The 22,898-nt window shown below is 36.0% G+C and overlaps 1 protein-coding gene across 10 annotated transcripts in view; it reads right to left on the reverse strand.

Annotated features, from left to right (window-relative positions):
- The window catches only part of LOC102959756 (zinc finger protein 420), a 38,976-nt gene that overhangs the window by 3,858 nt on the left and 12,220 nt on the right, over positions 1–22,898 (reverse strand). For 6 of the 10 annotated variants that reach the window (XM_042968933.1, XM_042968931.1, XM_007096870.3 and 3 more), the window contains exons 3-4: positions 16,147–16,235; positions 14,728–14,857 (exon numbers count right to left, since the gene is read on the reverse strand). The exons of 1 other annotated variant lie outside the window; for it this stretch is intronic. In XM_042968933.1, coding sequence (XP_042824867.1) covers positions 14,728–14,857; positions 16,147–16,155 — 139 coding nt within the window. In that variant the 5' untranslated portion in view covers positions 16,156–16,235. Of the gene's footprint in view, positions 1–7,431; positions 7,515–13,829; positions 13,918–14,727; positions 14,858–16,146; positions 16,236–22,898 lie in introns of those variants that run through there. 3 more of the 10 variants (XM_042968934.1, XM_042968935.1, XM_042968936.1) reach the window with 3 other exon arrangements.

Here is a 22,898-nt window from a genome sequence, read left to right on the forward strand (position 1 = left end):
ACAGTATCTACACTGTTTCATTTTTTCTATGCTATTCTAGTCTCTTCTCTGTCACACATACACAGACACTACACATACACACTCACAGCCAAAACCCACTAAAGTGATTTCATGCTGCAGTAATATGTTGCTGCCTAGGGTTTCAAAAAATATTAGTGTAGAATGACCTTACATACTAACATGTAAAAGGAACACTAGAGATCAGAGAATAATAAAAATCTAGTGAGAAAGTAAGGGAAGAGAAAATTTTTTTAAGCTAGTGGTTCTCAAATTGGTAGGGCTCAAAACCACCTGGGGACCTTGGTAAAATTAAAGATGCCCAGATACTGCACCAGACTAACTGAAACCGAATCTAGTTCATCAGAAAAAAAGCATGGAGATCTTTAGGTTTAATACTTTCTAAAATCTGACTCTGATTCAGATCATGATTTGCTATCTCTGCCTAAACTTTTAAATACCTTCCTAATTAAACACAGAATAAAATCCAAATGCTTCCCATGACTTGATAAAGCACTCCATGGTCTGGTCCCAATTTATTTATGATTTCTCCATGAGCCTTCTTGGCTTTACTGATTATTTGCCAAACATACTAATTACTTTTAGCTCTGAAAAACTCATAGAACCAATTTCAACTTACAACTAACAGGGCTTGTCAGACATCTCTGAACCGGTCTGCATGAGATATTGCATACTTTTTCTCATCCTTCAGGTTTCAATTTAAGTACCAGTTCATAAATCTTAAATATACATTTCTGCTAACAGAAGATTAGGTAATTTAAATCAACCTTCCTGATGAGAGCAATCACACAAAACATTACAGGCATCTGACTGAAGAAGGCATTGGAGAATTACAACTGGAATAAAGAGTTGGTTGGCTAAAAGTTAAAAAACATACAAATTCACAGAAATAAGCTTATCATTTCAAGCCACTTTTCCACTTGCAGAGGTCCTACAGGTCAAGACAACTGAGATGTGGAGAAACTAAGCAGTGTTTTGGACCATTTCATAAGGCTTGGGCAATAACTGGAGAACAGGGCCCACTATAAAGTTATACTTAGGGTTGGGAACCCTAAATTGGCAAAATTGTGGGGATAGAAAATAGGTCACAGGTTGTCAAAGGTTAGAAATGGGGAAAGAGTTGACAACAAAGGGACAGCATGAGGGTGTAATGGCACTGTTGTATATTGTAACTGTGACAGTGGAGTAAATGTTGAATAAAACATGAGAAACAACCTTCTAAAAGTATGCCAAGCTTAAAAGAAAGTAAAGAAGTTCCACAGGGTCCACAATGAAAAACCAGAAACTAGAAAGGTAAACATACTTTGAAGCCACAGCTACCCTTGGGACATCTGCTATCTTCAACTGCCTACATATGAAACTTAATGGTCTAAAAAAAATATCTGAGATAAGGCCCTGGACTTACAGTATGTCAGGAATTAGAAATAAACCTCTTCACAAAACTGTAACCATCCAAAGTCTGCAGTTCAGAGGGAGAGAAAAAATATTCCCTGGCTTCAAAGAAAATGACAAGGAAATCTTAAGTCTTAGCCATGTAAAAAATTCTGACTTTTATTCTGAGGATGAGGAGCCACTGGAGGGTTGTGAGAAGCAGCATGATAGTATCTGACTTTTGTTTAAAAATCAATCATTCTGGTTGTTTTAAAACATCAGAGAATCAATGGGAAAGTACAGAAGCTGGGTGGATAGAAGCTAGGAGGCTAAGGCAATAATCTACATGGCTTGGACCAGATGATTCTGGAGGAAGGAGCAGAGAAAATAAGATGGATTCTGGATATATTTTGAAGGTGTGATGAAGAGGATTTGATGATGAACTGGGCATGTAACATGAGAGAAGTCTAAGAGAACTCCAAGTATTTTGCCTGGGCATCCAGAACAATACCAGTGCCATTTACTGAGAACTTCTCATTGTAGTAGGAGCAGGTTTGAGAGAGAATATCAAGAGTTTGGTTTTGAACTATTAGATATTATAAAGATGTTGAGTAGGCCGGTATATGTCAAAGTATGGAGTTCTGAGGAGATATTTAGATGAGTTATGTGAATTTGAGAATTATCAATAAGTAGATGACTTTTAAAGCTATGGGATTTGATAAGATCACCCAGGGAGAGTTTTGGATACAAAAGGTACAGGAAAGGAAGGGAAGAAAAGAAAAAGGAAGTTTGAGGATTGAGACCTGGGACACTTGAACAGTTAGAGGTCAGGTAGATGAGAAGGAACCAGCAAAGGGAGACTAAAAAGGAAGAAAAAAAAAATTAGGAGAATGTGGAATCCCAGAAGCCAAGAGAAGAAAGTGTTTTGAGGAGAAATAATCAATTCTGTCAAATGTTGAGAGAGGTGACTTCTAATTTAACAAAGGCTTTAACAATATGGAGGTTACTTCTGATCTTCACAAGATAGTTTTGGTGGAATAATGGGGATAAGTTCTTTTTTTTGTTTTTAATGTTTATTTATTCTAGGGGAGAGACAGAGTGTGAGTGGGGGAGGGGCAGAGAGCGGGAGATACAGAATTCGAAGCAGGATCCGAGCTGCTCTGAGCTGTCAGCACAGAACCTGACATGGGGCTCGAACTCATGAGCCATGAGATTATGACCCGAGCTGAAGTTGGATGCTTAACTGAGTCACCCAGGCAACCCATAATGGGAATAAGTTTTGATTGAAGCAGATTTAAAAGATGACCTGGAGATATGAAGCATGGAAAACTCTTTTGAGTTTTGTTGTAAAAAGTAGCAGAGAAATAGGGCCATATCCCTATTTGCTTGTTCATCAGGAGATTTGTTTATCAATTTAAGATGGGAGAAATTACAGGTGTACAGATGCAAATGACTGTACCAGACACTGACAAATTGATGTTGCACAAGACTAACAGAACATTGCTCCAAGAATTTTACTAAACAGATGAAAAACGAGTGGAGTACAAAACGAGTACTAACGAGTACTAAATGAGTTTAGTACAAAAGTGGAGATACTAGCCTTAGATAAAGGCACATAAAGTTTATCTATCATAATAGGAAGAGGCCCAGTGAGTACAAAGCTGGGAGCCAGACTGATGAAGCAGCAGAAGCTTGTATAAGTTCTCCACTGATTACTCCCATTACCTCAGTGAATTTATGAATTCAGCTCAGGGCAATCATCTTAGAGTCAGGTAAGAGAAATTACAAGTCATGACTATGCAACTGAAAACTTAGCTCTGAAGTAAATAAACAAAAATTGATAGACATAAAAAAAGGAACTAATAAATCCAAAGTCATAGTAGAGAACCTGTGATATTGTGATACAATAAGAAATATATATTTAGTTTTTGTTCCTGATTTCTGGTACAGAACTCCTAAAACTCTTGGAAACAAGTCCCTTTCAACCACACTTAAATTTATGCTAAGGAAGTGACTTTTGGAAAGCCCCTAAGGAGGGTGGGCTGGTTGCCAGGGGAGTCAACCATGTGATCAGTGGGTTGGAACTTTTTTTTTAAATGTTTATTCATTTTTGAGAGAGAGACAGAGAGAGTGAGAGAGAGAGAGAGAGCACGAGCACGAGTGCGCGAGCAGGGGAGGGGCAGAGAGGGAGACACAGAATCTGAAGCAGGCTCCAGGCTCAGGGCTGTCAGCACAGTGCCTGACGCGGGGCCCAAACTCAGGAACGGTGAGATCATGACCTGAGCTGAAGTTGAACATTTAACCAACTGAGTCACCCAAGTGCCCCTCAGCGGGTTGGAACTTTTAGCCCCACCTCTGGAGAGGGCAAAGATGCTGGACGTCGAATAAATTATTCATGTCCAATGATTTTATCAATCATGCCCACCTAATGAAGCCTCCAGCAAAAACCCTGACTGAAGGGGTTCAGAGAGTTTCTGGGTTAGTGAACACAGTGCTGGGAGGGTATGCTGAGAGACAGCATGGAAGCTCCATACCCCTTCTCCATACCTTGCTAGAGTATAAGTCCTGATAGGTTTTTGTTTTTGTTTGTAAGGCACATGCCTGACTTAAGCTTTGATTGCTGAGGCATCCGCTTCAAAGAGGCATCCATCAAAGATGACTATATTACAAGCCACACTAAATAAAGGAGCCAGGCTGCCTCCCCCATCTGAGATTCCTTTGTTGATTTCAGTAACTAATCATTTGGACCACTTACTAAATTTTTTCTTGCTGCCCTCTTAAGTTCCCGCTTTCATTTTAAATTCAACAATACAGAGCCCAGAAACCCTAGGCCCTCATTCTCAACCTCAACAGAGGCAAAACCCTAGGTCTGTACACTATCTATACCCATGCCATCACTGTAGGGCCCAGGGTATGTTGTATCTTTTCTAGGTCCTCTAAGTCATAAATCTTTACTTTTTCAAAGTCTCCCAATGGTTATTACTAAAGGGCATCTTGCAATCATAGTAAGAACCATAAAAGCTGGTCCAGCCACAGCACTGGTGGTTGCTGATAGGCTGAGACCAGCACAAAAACACTTTCCCTGTGCATCTCTTCCATTGGGCTGTCCCTGAGTTGTATGTTTTATAATAAACTGGTAAATGTAAATGTTGCTCCAAGTTCTCTGAGCTCTTCTAGCAAATTATTAAACCTGAGAAGGGTACTGTGGGAACCTCTGATTTACAGCCAGTCAGTCATAAGTACGGGGACAACTTGGGAGTTACAATTGGCCTCTGGGGTAGTAGGCTGTGGGATTGAGCCCTTAAACAGTGGGTCTGTGCTAACTCTGGGCAGTTAGTATCAGAATTAAGTTAAATTTTAAGACACCCTACTGGTGTCTACCAGGCACTGGAGAACTGCCTCGTATGGGAAAATCCACACATCTGGTGTCAGAAGTACTGTGTGAGTAAAAGGAAATAGTTTTTTCCTTTTCTGTTTTAGGACAGTTATATAAACAGACTAAGAAGAAAGTACAGACTCAGAAGACTGGAACATAATTAATAAGATAGGTATTAACTATATAGATAGATAAAACTAATAATAAAACTAGAAATTGCAAAAACATAGAAAACAAATATAGAATCCTAGAATTAAGTAATTAAGATACTTCTATATAATGTTTGACATAAAAGGAAATAAAAATTAAACTTAAAATTTAGAGCAAAATACCAAGAGGAACTTGATGTGAAATCCCAAGACTCAGCTAATGAATCCTCAGAAAACTCACAGCTTTAAATGTACTTATTAGAAAACAAGAAATAATTAAAAACAAGAGAATTAAGATGTCAACTCAAGAAGAAGAGGGAGGAAAAAACAAAACAAACAAAAGAATTAGCTAGCTAAATGAGAAAGTGAGTAAACCAGAATTTAGAAGGAATAGAAACGGCCAGAAGTCCATTCATTTTTTCCAAAGCAAATAAATGGTACAAAAATATGACACGCTGGGGAAAAAAATCAGATTGGGCACAAATCCAAAACATTGGAAAGGATAAAGAATAGAAGAACATAAATCTAAGACAAGTGCTTATGAGAAAACCTATACATAACTGAACAGTAAATTAGAAAAACTAGTTGAAATGGATGAAAATAATAAAAGTGATCCATGAATAAAGAAAATCTGAGAATACATCAATAACTACATAAGAATTTTAAATTTGAGTTTAATGTCCATGCTCCTAAAAGGCCACAGACACTGATGATTGATGGTATGACTGGTAAGGTTATCCAAACCATTAAAGAATACACAATTAAATTCCTATGTAATTGTTGTTGAACATACAAAAACATGGAAATCCACCCAAGTCATTTCACATAGTTAAGTAAGAAACAAACCTGGACAATGAGAGCTCAGGAAAACAAAGTCAATCTTATGAACCAACATAGGTCAAATTTTTAAATAAACATTAGCAATGTAGAATATAGCTGTATTAAGGACTGAAACATCATGATTAAATACAATTTATCCCACAAATGGAGGAGTGATTCAACATCAGAAAATCTACTTGAGACCTTGTATTAAAAATTCTCTAGGGGTGCCTGGGTGGCTCAGTTGGTTAAGCGTCCAACTTTGGCTCAGGTCATGATCTCATGGTTTGTGAGTTTGAGCCCCGCATTGGGTTCTGTGCTGACAGCTCAGAGCCTGGAACGTGTTTCAGATTCTGTGTCTCCCTCTCACTCTGCCCCTCCCATGCTTGTGCTCTTTATCTCTCTCTCAAAAATAAACATTTTTTAAAAATGTAAAAAAATTCTCTAAAGCCAGAATGGCTCTTCTTTAACCTAATTAAGAGTATCAGAAATCTAAAGAAACATTTTCAGTAAACATTAGAAATACTTCCAATAAAGTTTGGAAAAAGACAAGAATTGTTTTTCAAATTGTGAAATATTCAAATACTCAGCTCCTACTGATTACAGTTTTAAAAAACTGGCACAAATAGAAAAGAAATAAATAATACATTATATATAAAATGCAAAAGTATCTACCTAGAAATCCACTATTATCCCCTGGACAATTATTAGATGTTTCTATAAGATTATTATCAACTTACAGATATCAACATTTTGCTAACCATATATAGATGTGTATTATGTGTGTGTGTGTGTGTGTGTGTGTGTGTGTATATGTATTAGCCATTCAGAAAATATCATACAATAAAACAGTCCTATACATAATATCAACATTTATAAAGTACTGAGAAAATTGCTTTAGAAGAAATGCAAAAGACCATTTAAGAAAAAACTATGAAATTTACCTAAGGACATCAAATGTAGATATAGAAGGTTCAAAGACAAAAGGATTCACAATTGTAAATATGTGAATGATGCATCAGATTTCTTGAAATCCTGTATAAAATATGACCTATATTCTTTTAAAAGCATGCCATACTTTTTTTAAAAAAGTAAAGAAGATCCAAAGGAGGTACAATGAAGTAAGAACCACAAACTAGAGGTAAACATGCTCTAAGTCACAACTACCCTCAGGATATTTGTTGATTTCAATTGCCAAACAGTTTGTATCTATCTTAATGGTCTGATATAACCCAAGACACAAGGCCATGGGCCCACAAAATTTCAGGGATTAATACTGAACCTCTTCACAAAATCAGAATTATCCAAGGCCTACAGTTCAGGTAAAGGAAAAAAAAGTCCATGTGATCTCAAAGGAAATGACAAGAAACACTGCAGTCTTGTCCTAGACTCTCAATGAAAAGGAGGGAAAAAAAATCATACTTCATCATTACACAAGAGCCCACATGAATGTAAGAAGTTGCAGAATTAGGCCTGTTCTCTACAAACTGAATTTTTTATATATAGAGCATTTATAAATGCTTGAAATATATGAAAATTAAAATATGAATTCAAAACCATGATAAAGGAACTAAATAGAAGTAAAAAAAAAATAAGATCTAGGAGAGGAAGAGAATATCAAATTTCTAGAAATAAAACGATATAATCAATTATATTAAAATCTTAAAGGCAGCCAGAGAGAAAATACCAATTACTTACAAAAGGAATAATAATGAGACAGAAGGCAGACTTCTCAAGAGCAACAATAGAAGCCAGAAGACAGTGGAATAATATCTTCAGAGTGCTGAGAAAAGAATAATTGTCAGTATAGAATTCTATACCAAGTGAAATCATCAGGCAGAAATGAAAGTGAAGCAAGGTTACTTTACTAAAAGAACAAAAATAAAAACAGAACATTTACTAACAATAAGCCTTACTTAATGTATTTCATGACAAATAAAATCATCTCAATGGAAGGTATAATGAAGAGGAATAGAGTGCAAATAAAAGGATAATCATATGAATAAATCTACAAGCAAACACTGTCATTATAAAACAAAAATAATGCCCATTTGGAGGGTTTAAAAGAAAACAATTAAAACATCAGACAGTAACATAATAGATGGGAAAGATGAACCATAGTTAAAGGCACTTTCAGATCCTTCATATATCTTTTATATTGTTCTGGGGACAAAGGAAACATTAACTTTAACCATTGTTAAATATTTAAGTGACACAAACAATAATGATAATGATTAAAGGACCAAAACAGGCAGAAATACTCCCAAAATATTTAAACTCACCAGCAATCACAGGTATGTAGTGTTGGTGAAGGTACAGAAAAAGAGTATAGTCATATACTGCTGGTATGCTCCTGACTTTTGACAGTGAAATATACATTTGACACAGAGGTCAGTGTTTCATCTCTCTATAGAAGCTCAACTCACTGTCACAACAGCTTCCAACTTATTTCAAGGTAGACCCAATCCTTTGTTTCTCAGCTGGTTGCCTTGAAATCCCAGGTGTGAGGGTGGGGCATATAGTTTACTCAGGACTTTTGCTGCTTCTTGTGTTATTAATTGTAGTCAGTTTGGTGTGAAGTGATACCTCACTGCAGTTTTGATTTGTAGTTCAGTGATGTTGAGCACCTTTTCATAACTGTTAGTCATCTCTGTCTTCTTTGGAAATATGTCTATTCATGTCTTCTGCCCATTTCTTAACTGGATTATTTGTTTTTTGGGTGTTGAGTTTGGTAAGTTCTTTTGTATACTAGCCCCTTATTAGATATGTGATTTACAAATATCTTCTCCTGTTCTGTATGTTGCCTTTTCGGTTTGTTGTTTCCTTCACTGTATGGATTTTTATTTTTATGTAGTACCAATAGTTTATTTTTGCTCGTTTCCCTAGCCTCAGGAGACCTATCTAGTGAGAAGTTGCTACGACCAATGTCAAAGACGTTACTGCCTGTGTTCTCCTTAGGATTTTGATAGTTTCCTGTCTCACAATTAGGTCTTCAATCCATTGAATTTATTTTTGTGTATTGTGTAAGAGAGTGGTCCAGTTTCATTCTTTTGCATGTTGCTGTCCAGTTTTCCCAACAACAGATGTTGGTCAGGATGCAGAGAAAGGGGAATCCTCTTACATTGTTGGTGGGAATGCAAACTAGTACAGCCACTCTGGAAACCAATATGGAGGTTCCTCAAAACGTTAAAAGTAGAACTATCCTATGAGCCAGCAATCGTACTACTAGATATTTACCCATATGATACAAAAGTACTGATTCAAAGGGATACATGTACCCCAATGCTTATAGCAGCATAGCCAAATAGCAACAACAGCCAAATTACAGAAACAACCCAAATGTCCATCGACTGACGAATGGATAAAGGTGTATATATATATATATATACACACACAATGCACTATTACTCAGCCATAAAAAAAAATGAAATCTTGCCATTTGCAACAACATGGATGGAACTAGAATGTATTATGCTAAGCGAAGTCAGTCAGAGAAAGACAACTGCTATATGATTTCATTCATATGTGCATTAAAAAATTTTTTTTTAAATGTTGATTTATTTTTGAGAGAGACAGACAGAGTGAGTGCCAGCAGGGGAGGGGTAGAGAGAGAGGGAGACACAGAACCTGAACCAGGCTCTAGGCTCAGCTGTCAGCACAGAGCCCAAGGCGGGGCTTGAACTCACAAACCGCGAGATCATGACCTGAGCCCAAGTTGGACACTTAACCGACAGCCACTCAGGCACCCCAAATATGTGGCATTTGAGAGACAAAATAAAAGAACATAGGGAGAAAAAAAGAAAAAGAGAGGCAAACCAAGAAACAGACTCTTTAATTATACAGAATTGATAGTTGCTGGAGGGGAGGTAGGTGGAGTAATGTGTTAAATAGGTGATGGGTATTAAGGAGGGCACTTGTGATGAGCACAGTGTTGTACATAGGTGATAAATCACTAAATTCTACAGCTGAAACTAGTGTTGTACTGTATGGGAATTGGAATTTAAATAAAAACTTTAAAAAAAGAAAAGACTTCTGCAAAGCAGTGTGCAAACACTGTATGTGGATTGAATGAGTGCCTTAATATTAAAACATTTAATAATTAATAAAATACTTAATTTAAATGTGTATATTTTTCAAACATCATTACAATTAATAAAAAGTACAAAACTATATTTGCATTAAAAGAAATAAAGTACATGTGACAAAAAATTAAAGATAACCACTAAGGATAAAAAATAGTATACATCTTCCAAATTAAACAAGGGGGAAAATGGAGTTTAAAAAAAACAAAACAAAACAGGGATGCCTGGGTGGCTCAGTCAGTTAAGCATCTAACTTCAGCTCAGGTCATGATCTCACGGTTCGTGAGTTCAAGCCCCACATCAAGCTCTCTGCTGTCAGTGCAGAGCCCACTTCAGATCCTCTCCCCCCATCTCTCTCTAGCCTACCTCGGCTCGTGTGTGTGCTCTCTCTCTTAAAAATAAATAAACATAAATAAAAAAAAAAGAGACGTATCCATCCTGATTATTAGGAAAGAAATAAAAGAAGGAAGCACAGAAGATTAAGAGTAGACAAAAAACATAAAATAGGGAAGAAATAAATCCAAGCATACTGGCAATAGCAACTAAATGGAGTGAACCGTCAAATAAAAAAATAGGGGCATCTGGGTGGCTCAGTTGGTTAATTGACCAACTGTTGATTTTGGCTCAGGTCATGATCTCATGGTTCCTGAGTTCAAGCCCCCCGTCAGGTTCTGCACTGAGAGTGCAGAGCCTGCTTGGGATTCTGTCTCCCTCTCTCTCTCTGCCCTTTCCCTGCTCTCTCTCAAAAATAAACAAACATTAATTATAAAACACTTTTTTTTTTTAACGTTTATTTATTTTTGAGACAGAGAGAGACAGAGCATGAACGGGGGAGGGGCAGAGAGAGAGGGAGACACAGAATCGGAAGCAGGCTCCAGGCTCTGAGCCATCAGCCCAGAGCCCGACGGGGGGCTCGAACTCACGGACCGCGAGATCGTGACCTGAGCTGAAGTCGGACGCTTAACTGACTAAGCCACCCAGGGGCCCAAACACTTATTTTTGAGAGAGAGAGACACACACACACAGCGTGAGTGGGGGAGGGGCAGAGAAAGAGGGAGACAGAATCAGAAGCACACTCCAGGCTCAGAACTGTCAGCACAGAGCCCAACACAGGGCTCAAACCCACAAACCACGAGGTCATGACCTGAGCCAAAGTCAGACGCAACGCTTAACCTGACTGAGCCACCCAGGCGCCCCAAAATAAACAAAAATTTAAAACAAAAATAAATTTTGGGGCGCCTGGGTGGCTCAGTTGGTTGAGCAGCTGACTCTTTGATTTCGGCTCAGGACATGATTCCAGGGTCATGAGATTGAGCCCTGCCTCGGGCTCCATGCTGAGAGTGGAACCTGCTTAAGATTCTCTTTCTCTCTCTGTTTCTCCCTCCCTCCTTCTTCCCCTGTCTCCCACTCACATGTCTTCTCTGTCTAAAAATATATCTAAAATAAAATAATAAAATAAATACATAAATTTATTCTTAGGTAATATATTGTAGTGGTTACCAAGCATGTCTGAACATTTGAACAACCTAAGTAGCTTCAAAACATAATATTTGTATCCCATGCTAAGAGATTGTGATTTAATTGGTCTGAGGTGTGGCCAGGGATCTGGAATTTTTAAACGAACTCCAGCTATGCATACAAATTTAGAAATTATTTCCATATTTTTCCCCAAAGTGTTCAAATATAATTCACATACCTACAGTTTATTCATTTAAAGTATATAATTCAATGATTTTTTTCCAATTCAATGATTTTTAGTATTCACAGAATTGTGCAATGACCACAATCTAGAGATTGTATTCTTATCACCTCAAAAAGAAACCTGTGTCTATTAGCAGTCATTTCCAATTTCTCTATTTCCATTCTCCAATTCACCTTCATCTCCCACCCCCAGCACTTGGCAACCACTAATCTACTTTCTGTCCCTATAGTTGTCTATTGTAGACATTTCATATAAATGAAATAATGTAATATACAGTCTTTGCATCTGGCTTCTTTCACTTAGCATGTTTTCAAGGCTCATCCATGTTGTAGTATGTATCAGAACTCCTTTTTATTGCTAAATAATACTCCATTTAAGGATATAACAAATTTTATTCATCCATTCATCAGCTGCTAGACATCTGAGTCGTTTCCACGTTTTGGCTGTTGTATTGCTAAATAGTAATCCCTTGTAAAATTTTGTTTATTTATCCAGTCAATAGCACTTCATGTCTGTTGGCTATTTGTATTTCCTTTCCCTTTTTTTTTTAAAACAAAATAGTGATATTAACCCCTTATCAGACATATCATTTGTAAATATCTTCTCCCATTCAGTAGGTTGTCTTTTCATTTTATTCATGGGTTTCCTTTGGTGTACAAAAGCTTTTTATTTTCATGTAGTCCCAAGAGTTTATTAAAAGATTAGTGCTTATGTATTCTTTTAGTTTAATGATTTCAGGTCTCAAATTTAGGTCTTAAACCCATTTTGAGTTTATTTTTGTGTATGGTGTAAGAAAGTAGTGTAGTTTCATTCCTTTGCATGTAGCTCTCCAGTTTTTCCAGAACAAAGAAAACCATTTATTCAAAAGACTCTCTTTCCCCCAACTGGCTATTGTTGCCTCCTTTGTTGTAGATTAATTATTTTAGCTTTAGTTTTATGAAAAATACTATTGGCATCTTGTTAGGTATTGCACTGAATCTGTGGTTCGCTTTGGGTAGTATGGACATTTTAACAATTACTAATTCTTCCAATCCATGAGCAGTGTATATCTTTCCAATTGTATTATCTTGAATTTCTTTCATCAATGTTTCATAGTTTTCAGAGTATAGGTCTTTTACCTCCTTGATTTGTTATTTCCTTTTCCTTGAACTGCCTATGAATGTCTTTTACCCACTTTTTAAAAACAAAATATTTCCTTTTCCTTAATCTATAAAAGCTTTTTAATTCTAGGTATTAATTTCATTGTTGTCAATATGAATTGCAAATATATTCACCCAATTCAAGGCCTTTTATTTTCTTTATGTCTTTTTATAAAGAAAACAATTTTCATTCAAACTTATCAATCTATTGATGATTATTTTTAAAAATATCTAAACAGAACAACCTTTAGAAATGTTCTTAGTTCTCTTTCAAATCTGACCCTCTATGAAAATCTCTTATTGCTTGTTATTTTTGTGATTTAGCTTATTTCTTTAAACATTTCACCAACATTTTATATTTATATCTAAAAATACCAATATGTGAAATCATTTGCCATGTAATCTGTTGTTTCTTTAGATTATCTATCACTCACCTATGACCTGTTTCCTTGTGGGTTGGATGATCTTTGTGATCTCATCTTTTGTTGATCTTAATTTGTGAGAATTCTAAAACCCTCTTACTTTCCTTCAGAGAGGATGTGCATTTTCTTACACTAGAAGTCAGAGGGCACCACCTCAAAGCATAAAATCTGAACTCCTTTTCTGGAGTTGCCAAATTATATTTATTTCTTAATTACTCTATCATTCACTCTTCTTTAATTATGCTTTTCTGTTCCTCCTACTAAGTTAACACCCACCCTAAACTCTCTACGTTTACTACTCCATCTGTCTGCAATACTGTTCCTGCATAGACTGGCCTGACTCCTGCCCTTACTTCAGTCAAGTCTTTGTTCAAATATTACCTCCTTAGAGATGTTTTTTAAAAATCTACCTATCTAAAATAGCCCACCCATACTCCCCAGTTAATTTGCCTACTCTCCTTTACTTTCAAATTCCTTATTGTTGCCTGCAAACTATTATATTTATTAAATAAATGTATATATGTAAATATATACACACAAACACATATATTTTTATTTCTCCCAGAGAATGTAGCAGAACACAAACTTTATCTAGATCATCATTTCTCCAATACCTACTACAGTCCTTGGTAAAGAATAGGCTCTTAATAAATATATTTTGAATGAATGAATACATTTTAAAGGGAGACAATAATATAAATCTAAATACAAAAAAAAATCTAGAAAGGAATTGACTCCCAAGTTTACATACCACTGGAGAAAAGGAAGAGCTCCTCCTTTGAGAGTGGGAAGGACTATCATAAGAGACCAAAAGGGAGAAGAGTAGGGATTAGGTGGGATTCCTTAGAGAGATTGTGCTGAAAAGCCCTTGCTTTTCTTCTCAAGTCAGAAGTCTTTTTTCCACATGACTTGGGTCTCAAAGGCAGTGTACCAACCAGTAACTTCATAAAGCCTTCAGAGAAAAGAGGAGTGAATGGGTAAAAGACAGGGACTTCAAGAGTCTAAAGAATAAAGTGATCATTTAGGTTGGAAAATCACTTGTTAAAAGTTTTAACTGATATAGGATGTCTCTTATTTTGTTATAGGAAAAATCCAACAAACTTTCTTAGACAATCACACGTTCTTCCTGAGCTATTTTCCAATAGAAGGTGGTTCTAGCACATTCATTCAATGAACAATACAAAGTTCTTAAAATGTAATATTCAACTACAAAACACAAATAGGAGCGAAAGAATTTGTTGTAATGGATTGTTTACCTGACCTAATCTACCCTATTACTATGTAAATAATATAAGCTCTTCTATTGTCCAAAAAACAATATATTTCTGGATCTAATTTTCAAAATATTTTTAACTCCTTTAGCATATCTAAATTGTAACAATGCATAGCCTGTTTTTCCTGACAATATTGTAAGTGTCCCAGAATTCATATCTAGCCCCTTGCTTATCAAATAAGAGAGAAAGAAGAGCGATAATTACACTGGAAAATGGAGAAAGCAAATATGCCCTATGAAATATTACTATTTCCAGTAATTGAAATATTCTCATTCCTTTGAGAATAATAAGAGGCAATTCAGTTACTTAAAAACAATCGAAGAAAGCAGCCATTCCAAAGGTAGATCCTGAAATACTAGGGGTACATTTCCTTACCTACTAGTGACACCAAGTTACTATAGTTCTCCAACATCACATCTCTATACAAATCCCTTTGAGCAGAGTCCAGGCATTCCCACTCTTCCTGAGAGAAGTCAATGGCAACATCCCTGAACATCACTGATCTCTGAAACAACAAATATAATACCAGTTGTGGAAATAAAGAAAATATTTTTTTCAACAGAGGGGAAATGACAGGGTACTCTCCACAAAGGAGGTAAAAAAACAGCAGAAAGCCACTGACATAAATGAGACACTAAAGAAATCAATTCTTCTGAAGTACCAACATATTCCTGTTGCTATAGGTAATTCCTGCATATAGAACATCTCATTATGCAGATAAGTCTGGAAATTAAAGATGTAAAGTCGCAACTAAAAGAAATAGCACACAAAGGCAACCTGTACAATACTCTACCATTCACTCTTCTTTAATTACACTTGTATCTTGTATATCATACGTTCTCAATAAATTCAAGTTTCTCTTCCTTATTCTTTAAGAAATAAGAAAAATAACTGGGGAAGTTTTTTTGTAAAATCTCATAAAATCTGCTTCTTATAAATTTTGTGTAAAATTAAGGAATTTATTGAAACCTCAATCCATCATTGTATTAGGATATTATCTCATAAGCATTTTCCTTCTTACCAATAATTTAGTATATATTTTAATAGGCTGCAAAATAGCTCCATATAATGAATGTCTGACTTACGAAGTGTGCATTATTTACACATTTAGCTTATATAATAATCTCATAAGCATTTCTTACTTTTGGGAGTCTACAATTCTCAACAACTTTTGCGTGTGAATGATGATCTTTCTTGTTACTATTTATCACTTATAAAATGTACATTTTTCCTTGTTCTAAGCAACAGAAAGGTAGAAAAGATCATCTAAACTTACATGTACAAGATTAACACATAACTCTGACTCTCAAAGTTATCCATATTATTGCTTTATGTCAATTATGGATTACCAGGGAAAATCCCTGATCTCTTTCAGGCTCTAATCATGTTCTAATGGATCTTAAAAGCTCACAAAGCATGAGCTCTGAGGCTAGTCAAAACTAATGATCTTGTCTAACCAGGAAACTTAGGTATAAAGAGAAGTTCAAAGTTTTCTCATGTGTGGTACACTTAACAACCTTCTCTATCTTATAAAATCAGGGAATCTGCTTTTGTTAAATCAGTGCTTCTAGTCAAAGATGCTCCAAGTATTTTTGAATAATTATGTGAATATAGGTTGATTAGAAAGACAAACTTAGGAAAGATCCGCATCACTTATAAGACTGGAATGCTGGGGAGCACATTGCTGAGTGGGGTCAGTTAGGAAGGACATTTCAGAAATAAGGAATGCAAATATGCACATACTCTGTAAAAAAAGTGACTACTTAAACAGAGCATGAAAAAACACCAATTTACCTGAGCCATGGTTTTTAGTGCTCCAAGAAATGATCAATCCTCCTCTGGATTCCTATCTTAGAGAAGCACACAGTCTGAAAAAGGCAGAGCTAGAGACAAGAAAACCGAACCATGAGACCATGCTTTTTGCAAAGTTCCAAGTGAGTAAGTTAGAATTATCTTTGTTGCTCTCTTCTTCCTGTCTCTTGCTCCCATCACCAAAAAAATACTAACTGGGACACATACAGGTGATGGTTGTTACTCTGATCAAACTTAATGTTCTCTATATACAAAAAGACAATATTTACAACAACTTCTCTACTCTTTCTGAAAAAAAATTATAGATAATACATTTATATCCTTTATGCCAAAAATAGAGATAATGACCAACAGTTATACACATTAAAAGGCACAATTAAATGCTTGCTTGCAACTACTTAAAATAAACAAATCAGATTTATAAGATGACAATATTCAACTAAGCATATTTTTAAGTTCCATTTAAAAAATTTTAATTCCAGTATAGTTAACATACGTTATATTGTTTTCAGGTGTACAATATACTGATTAAACAATTCTATACATTATTCAGTGCTTATCATGTTAAGTGTACTCTTAATCCCCTTCACCTATTTTATATACAACCCCACCCAACTGCCCCTCTGGTAACCATCAGTTTGTTCTCTATAGTTAAGAGCCTATTTCTTGGTTTGTCTTCTTGCTTTCTTTGCTTTCTTTCTTAAATTTCACATTAGTGAAATCATACAGTATTTGTCTTCCTCTAATTTCATTTAGCATTATACTCTCTAGATCCATTCATGTTGTTGTAAATGGCAATATTTCATTCTTTCTTAGGACTAGGTAATATTCCATTGTGTGTGTGTGTGTGTGTGTATGTATGTGTGTGTGTGTATATATATATATACACATACTACTTCTTTATCCACTCATCTATAAATGGACACTTGGGCTGTTTCTATAATTTAGATATTATTAATAATGCTGCAGTAAACATAGGGGTACCTATATCTTTTTAAATTCGTGTTCTCATAGTCTTTGGGTAAATATCAATAGTGCAATTACTAGATAATATGGTAATATCTTGGCTATTGTAAATAATGCTGCTACAAACATAGGGATGTACGTATCCCTTTGAATTAGTGTTTTGGTATTCTTTGGGTAAATACTGGTTGTACAATTGCTGGATCATAGGGTAGTTCTATTTATAATTTTTTGAGGAACCCACAGTTTCCCAGAGTGGCTGCACCAGTTTGCATTTCTACCAATTGTGCACCAGGGTTCCTTTTTCTCTACATCGTCACCAATACATATTGTTTCTTGTGTTTTTGATTTTAGCCATTCTGACAGGTGTGAGGTAATTCTCATTGTGGTTTTGACTTGCATTTCCCTGATGACGAGTGATATGGAGCCTCTCTTTATGTTTGTTGGCCATCTGTGGGTCTTCCTTGAAAAAAATGTTCATGTCTTCTGCCCATTTTTTAATTGATTAGGGGTTTTTGTTGATTTATATAGCTTTTTTTAAATATATATTTTGGATTCTACCCCTTTATCAGATATGTCATTTGCAAATATCTTCTCCCATTCAATAAGCTGTCTTTTAGTTTTGCTGAATGTTTCTTTTGCTGTGCAAAGCTTTTTATTTTGAAGTAATCCCAATAGTTTATTTTTGTTTTTGTTCCCCCTGCCTCAAGAGACATATCTAGAAAAGTGTTGCTATGGCTGATCAGAGTAATTACTGTCTGTGTTTTCTTTTAGAATTTTTATGGTTTCAGATCTCACATTTAGATTCTTAACTGACTTTTAAATTTTTATATATGGTATAAGACAGTGATCCAGTTTCATTCTTTTGTATGTAGCTGTTCGATTTTCCAAACACCATTTGTTGAAGAGACTTCTTCCCATTGCATACCCTTGCCTCCTTTGTGAAAGACTAATTGACCATATAATCGTGGGTTTATGCCTGAGCACTCTATTCTGTTCCACCAATCTGTTTTTGTGCCAGTACCACACTATATTGATTACTATAGCTTTTTAGTATACCTTGAAATCTGGAATTGTTATACCTCCAGCTTTGTTCTTCTTTCTCAAGATGGCTAATGGGGGTCTTTTGTGGTTCCATATGAATTTTAGGGTTACTGCTCTAGTTCTGTGAAAAATGATGTTGGTATTTTGACAGAGATTTCATTAAATCTGTAGATTGCTTTGGGAAGTATGGACATTTTAACAGTATTTGTTCTTCCAACCCATGAGCATGGAATATCTTTACATTTGTGTTGTCTTAAATTTCTTTCTTTTTTCAATTTCATCAATTTCAATTTCTTTAATCTTTCATTTATTTTAAAGTTTTCCGAGTATAGATCTGTCACCTCCTTGGTTAAGTTTATTCCTAAGTATTTTATTCTTTTTGGTACAATTGTAAATGGGATTATTTTCTATTATTTATTTATTTTGAGAGAGTGAGCATGTGAGCAGGAGAGGGCAGAGAGAGAGAATCCTAAGGAGGTTCTGCACTGTCAACATGGAGCCTGAGGCAGGGGCCCAAACCCATGAACTGTGAGATCATGACCTGAGCCAAAATCAAGAGTCAGACGCTTAGCTGACTGAGCCACCCAGGTACCCCCTCCCCAGGATTGTTTTAACTTTTCTTTCTGTGTGTTTTTTTTTAATTGTTAATTTATTTTTGAGTGGGGGAGGGATAGAGAGAGAAGACAGAGGATCTGAAGCAGGCTCTGTGCTGACAGCAGAGAGCCTGATGCAGGGCTTGAACCCACAAACCATGAGTTCATGACGTGAGCCAAAGTCGGACTCTTAACTAAGACTGAGCCACCCAGGCACCCCTTGTTCTGCTGTTTAATGGATTTCTGTATATTGATTTTGTATCCTGTGAACTTAGTGAATTCATTTATCACTTCTCGTAGTTTTTTGGTAGAATCTTTTGGGTTTTAAATATATATTATGTCATCTGCAAATAGTGAAAGTTTCACTGCTTCCTTACTGATTTAGATGCCTTTTACTTCTTTTTGTTGTCTGATTACTATGACTAGGCCTTCCAGTACTATGTTGAAAAAAGTGGTAAGAGTGGGGGCGCCTGATGACTCAGCAGGTTAAGCTTCTGACTCTGGATTTCAGCTCAGGTCATGATCTCATGGTTCATGAGACCTAGTCCCACGTCAGGCTGTGCACTGACAGCATGGAGACTGCTTGGGATTCTCTCTCTGCCTCTTCCCCATGTACCCGCACACCTCTCAAAATGGATAAACATTTAAAACAAAACACTGTGAGAGTGGACGTCCTTGTCTTGTTCCTGGTCTTAGGGTTTCCCAGTTTTTCCCATTAAGTATGATGTTAGGTATCGGTTTTTCATAGATGGCCTTTACTATCTTGAGGACTGTTCTCTCTAAATCTACTTTGTTGAGGGTTTTTATCATAAATGGATATACTTTGTCAAGTGCTTTTTCTGCATCTACTGAAATGCATGAAATGATCATATGGTATTTATCCTTTCTCTTGTTGATGTGATGTATGACACTGATTAATTTGTGAATACTGAACAACCCTTGCATCTCAGGAATAAATCCCACGTGATCACGGTGAATGATTTTTTTTTTAATGTATTGTTGGATGCGGTTTGGTAGTATTTTATTGAAGAATTTTGCATCTATGTTCAACAGAGATATTGGCCTGTATTTCTTTTTTTTTTTTAATTAAATGTTTATTTATTTTTGAAAGAGAGAGACACAGAGCATGAACAGGGGAGGGGCAGAGAGAGGGAGACACAGAATCTGAAGCAGGCTCCAGGCTCTGAGCTGTCAGCACAGAGCCTGATGCAGGGCTTGAACTCACAAACTGGGAGATCATGACCTGAGCTGAAGTCGGACGCTTAACCGACTGAGCCACCCAGATGCCCCTGTATTTCTCTTTTTTACTGGTGTCTTTATCTGGTTTTGGTCTCAGGGTAATGCTGGCCTCATAGAATGAAAGAAGAAGTTTTCCTTCCTCCTCTGTTTTTTGCAATAGTTTGAGACTAGGCATTAACTCTTTAATAAATGTTTGGTAGAATTCACCTGTGAAGCCATCTGGTCCTGGAATTTCATTTATTGGGAGTTTTTTGATTACTGATTCAATTTCATTGCTAGTAACCAGGCTATTCAAATTTTCTATTTTTTCCAGTTCAATTTTGGTAGTTTACATGTTTCTAGAAATTCCTCAATTTCTTCTAGGTTGTCCAGTTTGTTAGCATATAATTTTTCATAATATTCTCTTATAATCTTTTGTATTTCTGTAGTGTCAGTTATTTCTCCTTCATTTATGATTTTGTTTAGATTCCTCTTTTTTTTTTTTTGTCTTTTTGATTAGTCTGCCTAAATGTTTATTAATTTTGTTGATCTTTTCAAAGAACCAGCTATTTCTTTTTCAAGTTTCTATTTCATTTACTTGGGCTCTAATCTTTATTATTTCCTTCCTTCTACTGGTTTGGGGTCTTGTTAGTTCTCTTTCTAGCTGCTTTAGGTGTAAGTTTAAGTTGTTTATTTAAGATTTTTCTTGCTCCTTGAGGTAGGCATGTATTGCTACAAACTTCCCTCTTAGAACAGCTTTTGCTGCATCCCAAAGGTTTTGGATCATTGTGTTTTCATTTTCATTTATCTCTATGTATTTTTTGATTTCCTCTTTTCTTGCTTGGCCCATTCATTGTTTAATAGCATGTTACTTAACCTCCATGTATTTTGTGTTCTTTCCAGATTTTTTCTTATGGTTGATCTAGCTTAATAGTGTTGTGTTTGGAAAAGTTGCATAATAAGGACTTTAATCTTTTGAATTTGTTGAAACTTGTATTTTTTTATTTTTTTAATGTTTATTCATTTTTGAGAGACAACAGCATGAGTGGGGGAGGGACAGAGAGAGAGGGAGACACAGAATCTGAAGAAGGCTCCAGGCTCTGAGCTATCAGCACAGAGCCCAACACGATGGCAACTCACAGATGGCAAATCATGACCTGAGCTGAAGTTGGACACTTAACCAACTGAGCCACCGAGGTGCCACTGTTGAGACTTGTTTTATTGCCTAATATGTGATCTATTCTGGAGAACATTCCATTTGCACTTGAATAGAATGTATATTCTGCTGTTTTAGGATGGAATGTTCTGAATATATCATTTGATCCATCTGGTTGAATGTGTCTTTCAAAGCCATGGTTTCCCTATTGATTTTCTTTTGGATGATTTGTCTATTGATGTAAGTAGGATGGTAAAGTCTCCTATTATTATATTACTATCAATTACTTCCTCCCTTTATGTTTGTTATTAGATGCTTTATTTATTTGGGTGTCCCATGTTTGGTGCGTAAGTATTTACAATTGATATATATTCTTGTTGGGTTGTTCCTTTTATCATTAGATAGTGTGCTTTGTCTATTTTTACATTTTTGTTGTTTTAATGTCTTATTTTGTCCGATATAAGTATTGCTACCCCAACGTTCTTTTCACTTACATTTACATGACAACTGTTCTTCTAACCCTTCACTTTCAATCTGCATGTGTCTTCAGATCTGAAATGAGTCTCCTGTATGCAACACAGAGATGGGTCTTGCATTTTTCCCCATTCTGTCACCCTATGCCTTTTGATTGCAGTGTTTAGTCCATGTACATTCAAAGTAATTATTGATGTGTGTCCCTATTGCCATTTTGTTTACTTGTTTTACATTTTGTTACAGTTGTTTTTGTATGTCTTCTCTATTCCTTTCTTCTCTCATTAGGTTTCTTTAGTGATATACTTGGATTCCTTCCTCTTTATTTTTTGCATATCTATTTCTGGTTTTCTATTTTGGTTACAATTAGGTTTGTGTATAACATCTTCTGCATATAGTGGTCTATATTAAGTTGGTGGTTGCTTAAGTTTGAACCCATTCTTTACTCCTCCCCCCTCTGCATTTTAGGTATATGGTGTCATACTTTACATCCTTTTCTTTTGTGAATCCCTTGACTGATTTTTATAGATATACTTAATTTTATTGCTTTTGTTCTTCCTACTTTTTTTTTTTAATGTTTATTTATTTTTGAGACAGAGACAGAGCATGAACAGGGGAGGGTCAGAGAGAGGGAGACACAGAATCTGAAACAGGCTCCAGGCTCTGAGCTGTCAGCACAGAGCCCGATGTGGGGCTCGAACTCACGGACCGTGAGATCATGACCTGAGCCGAAGTTGGCCGCTTAACCGACTGAGCCACCCAGGTGCCCGTGTTCTTCCTACTTTATTATTACTACTTATGGTCTTTCCTTTCCACTCAGAGTCTCCTTTAACGTTCCATGTAGGGCTGGTTTAGTGGTCATGAATTTTTTTAACTTTTTTCTGGGAAACTCTTTGTCTCTTCTTCTATTCTGAATGATAGTTCTGCCAGAGTATTCTTAACTGCAGGGTTTTCTTTCAGCACTCTATGTATATCATGGCATTCCCTTCTGGCCTGCAAAGCTTCTGCCAAAAAATAAGCTGATAGCCTTATGGGATTTTCCCTTGTATGTAACTTTTGTCTTCTCTTGCTTTTAGAATTTTCTCTTTATCACTCCTTTTTGCCATTTGAATTACTGTGTGTCTTGGTGTGGACCTCCGTGTGCTGATTTTGTTGGGGGTTCTCTGTGCCTCCGGATCTGGATTTGTTTCCTTTCCCAAATTTGGGAAGTTTCTGCTATTATTTCTTCAAATAAGTTTTCTACCTTCTTTGCTCTCTCTTCTCCTTCTGGGATCCTTATAAAGTGAATG

The sequence above is a fragment of the Panthera tigris genome, chromosome E2 (assembly GCF_018350195.1).
Source record: "Panthera tigris isolate Pti1 chromosome E2, P.tigris_Pti1_mat1.1, whole genome shotgun sequence".
In the NCBI taxonomy this organism is placed as follows: domain Eukaryota; kingdom Metazoa; phylum Chordata; class Mammalia; order Carnivora; family Felidae; genus Panthera; species Panthera tigris.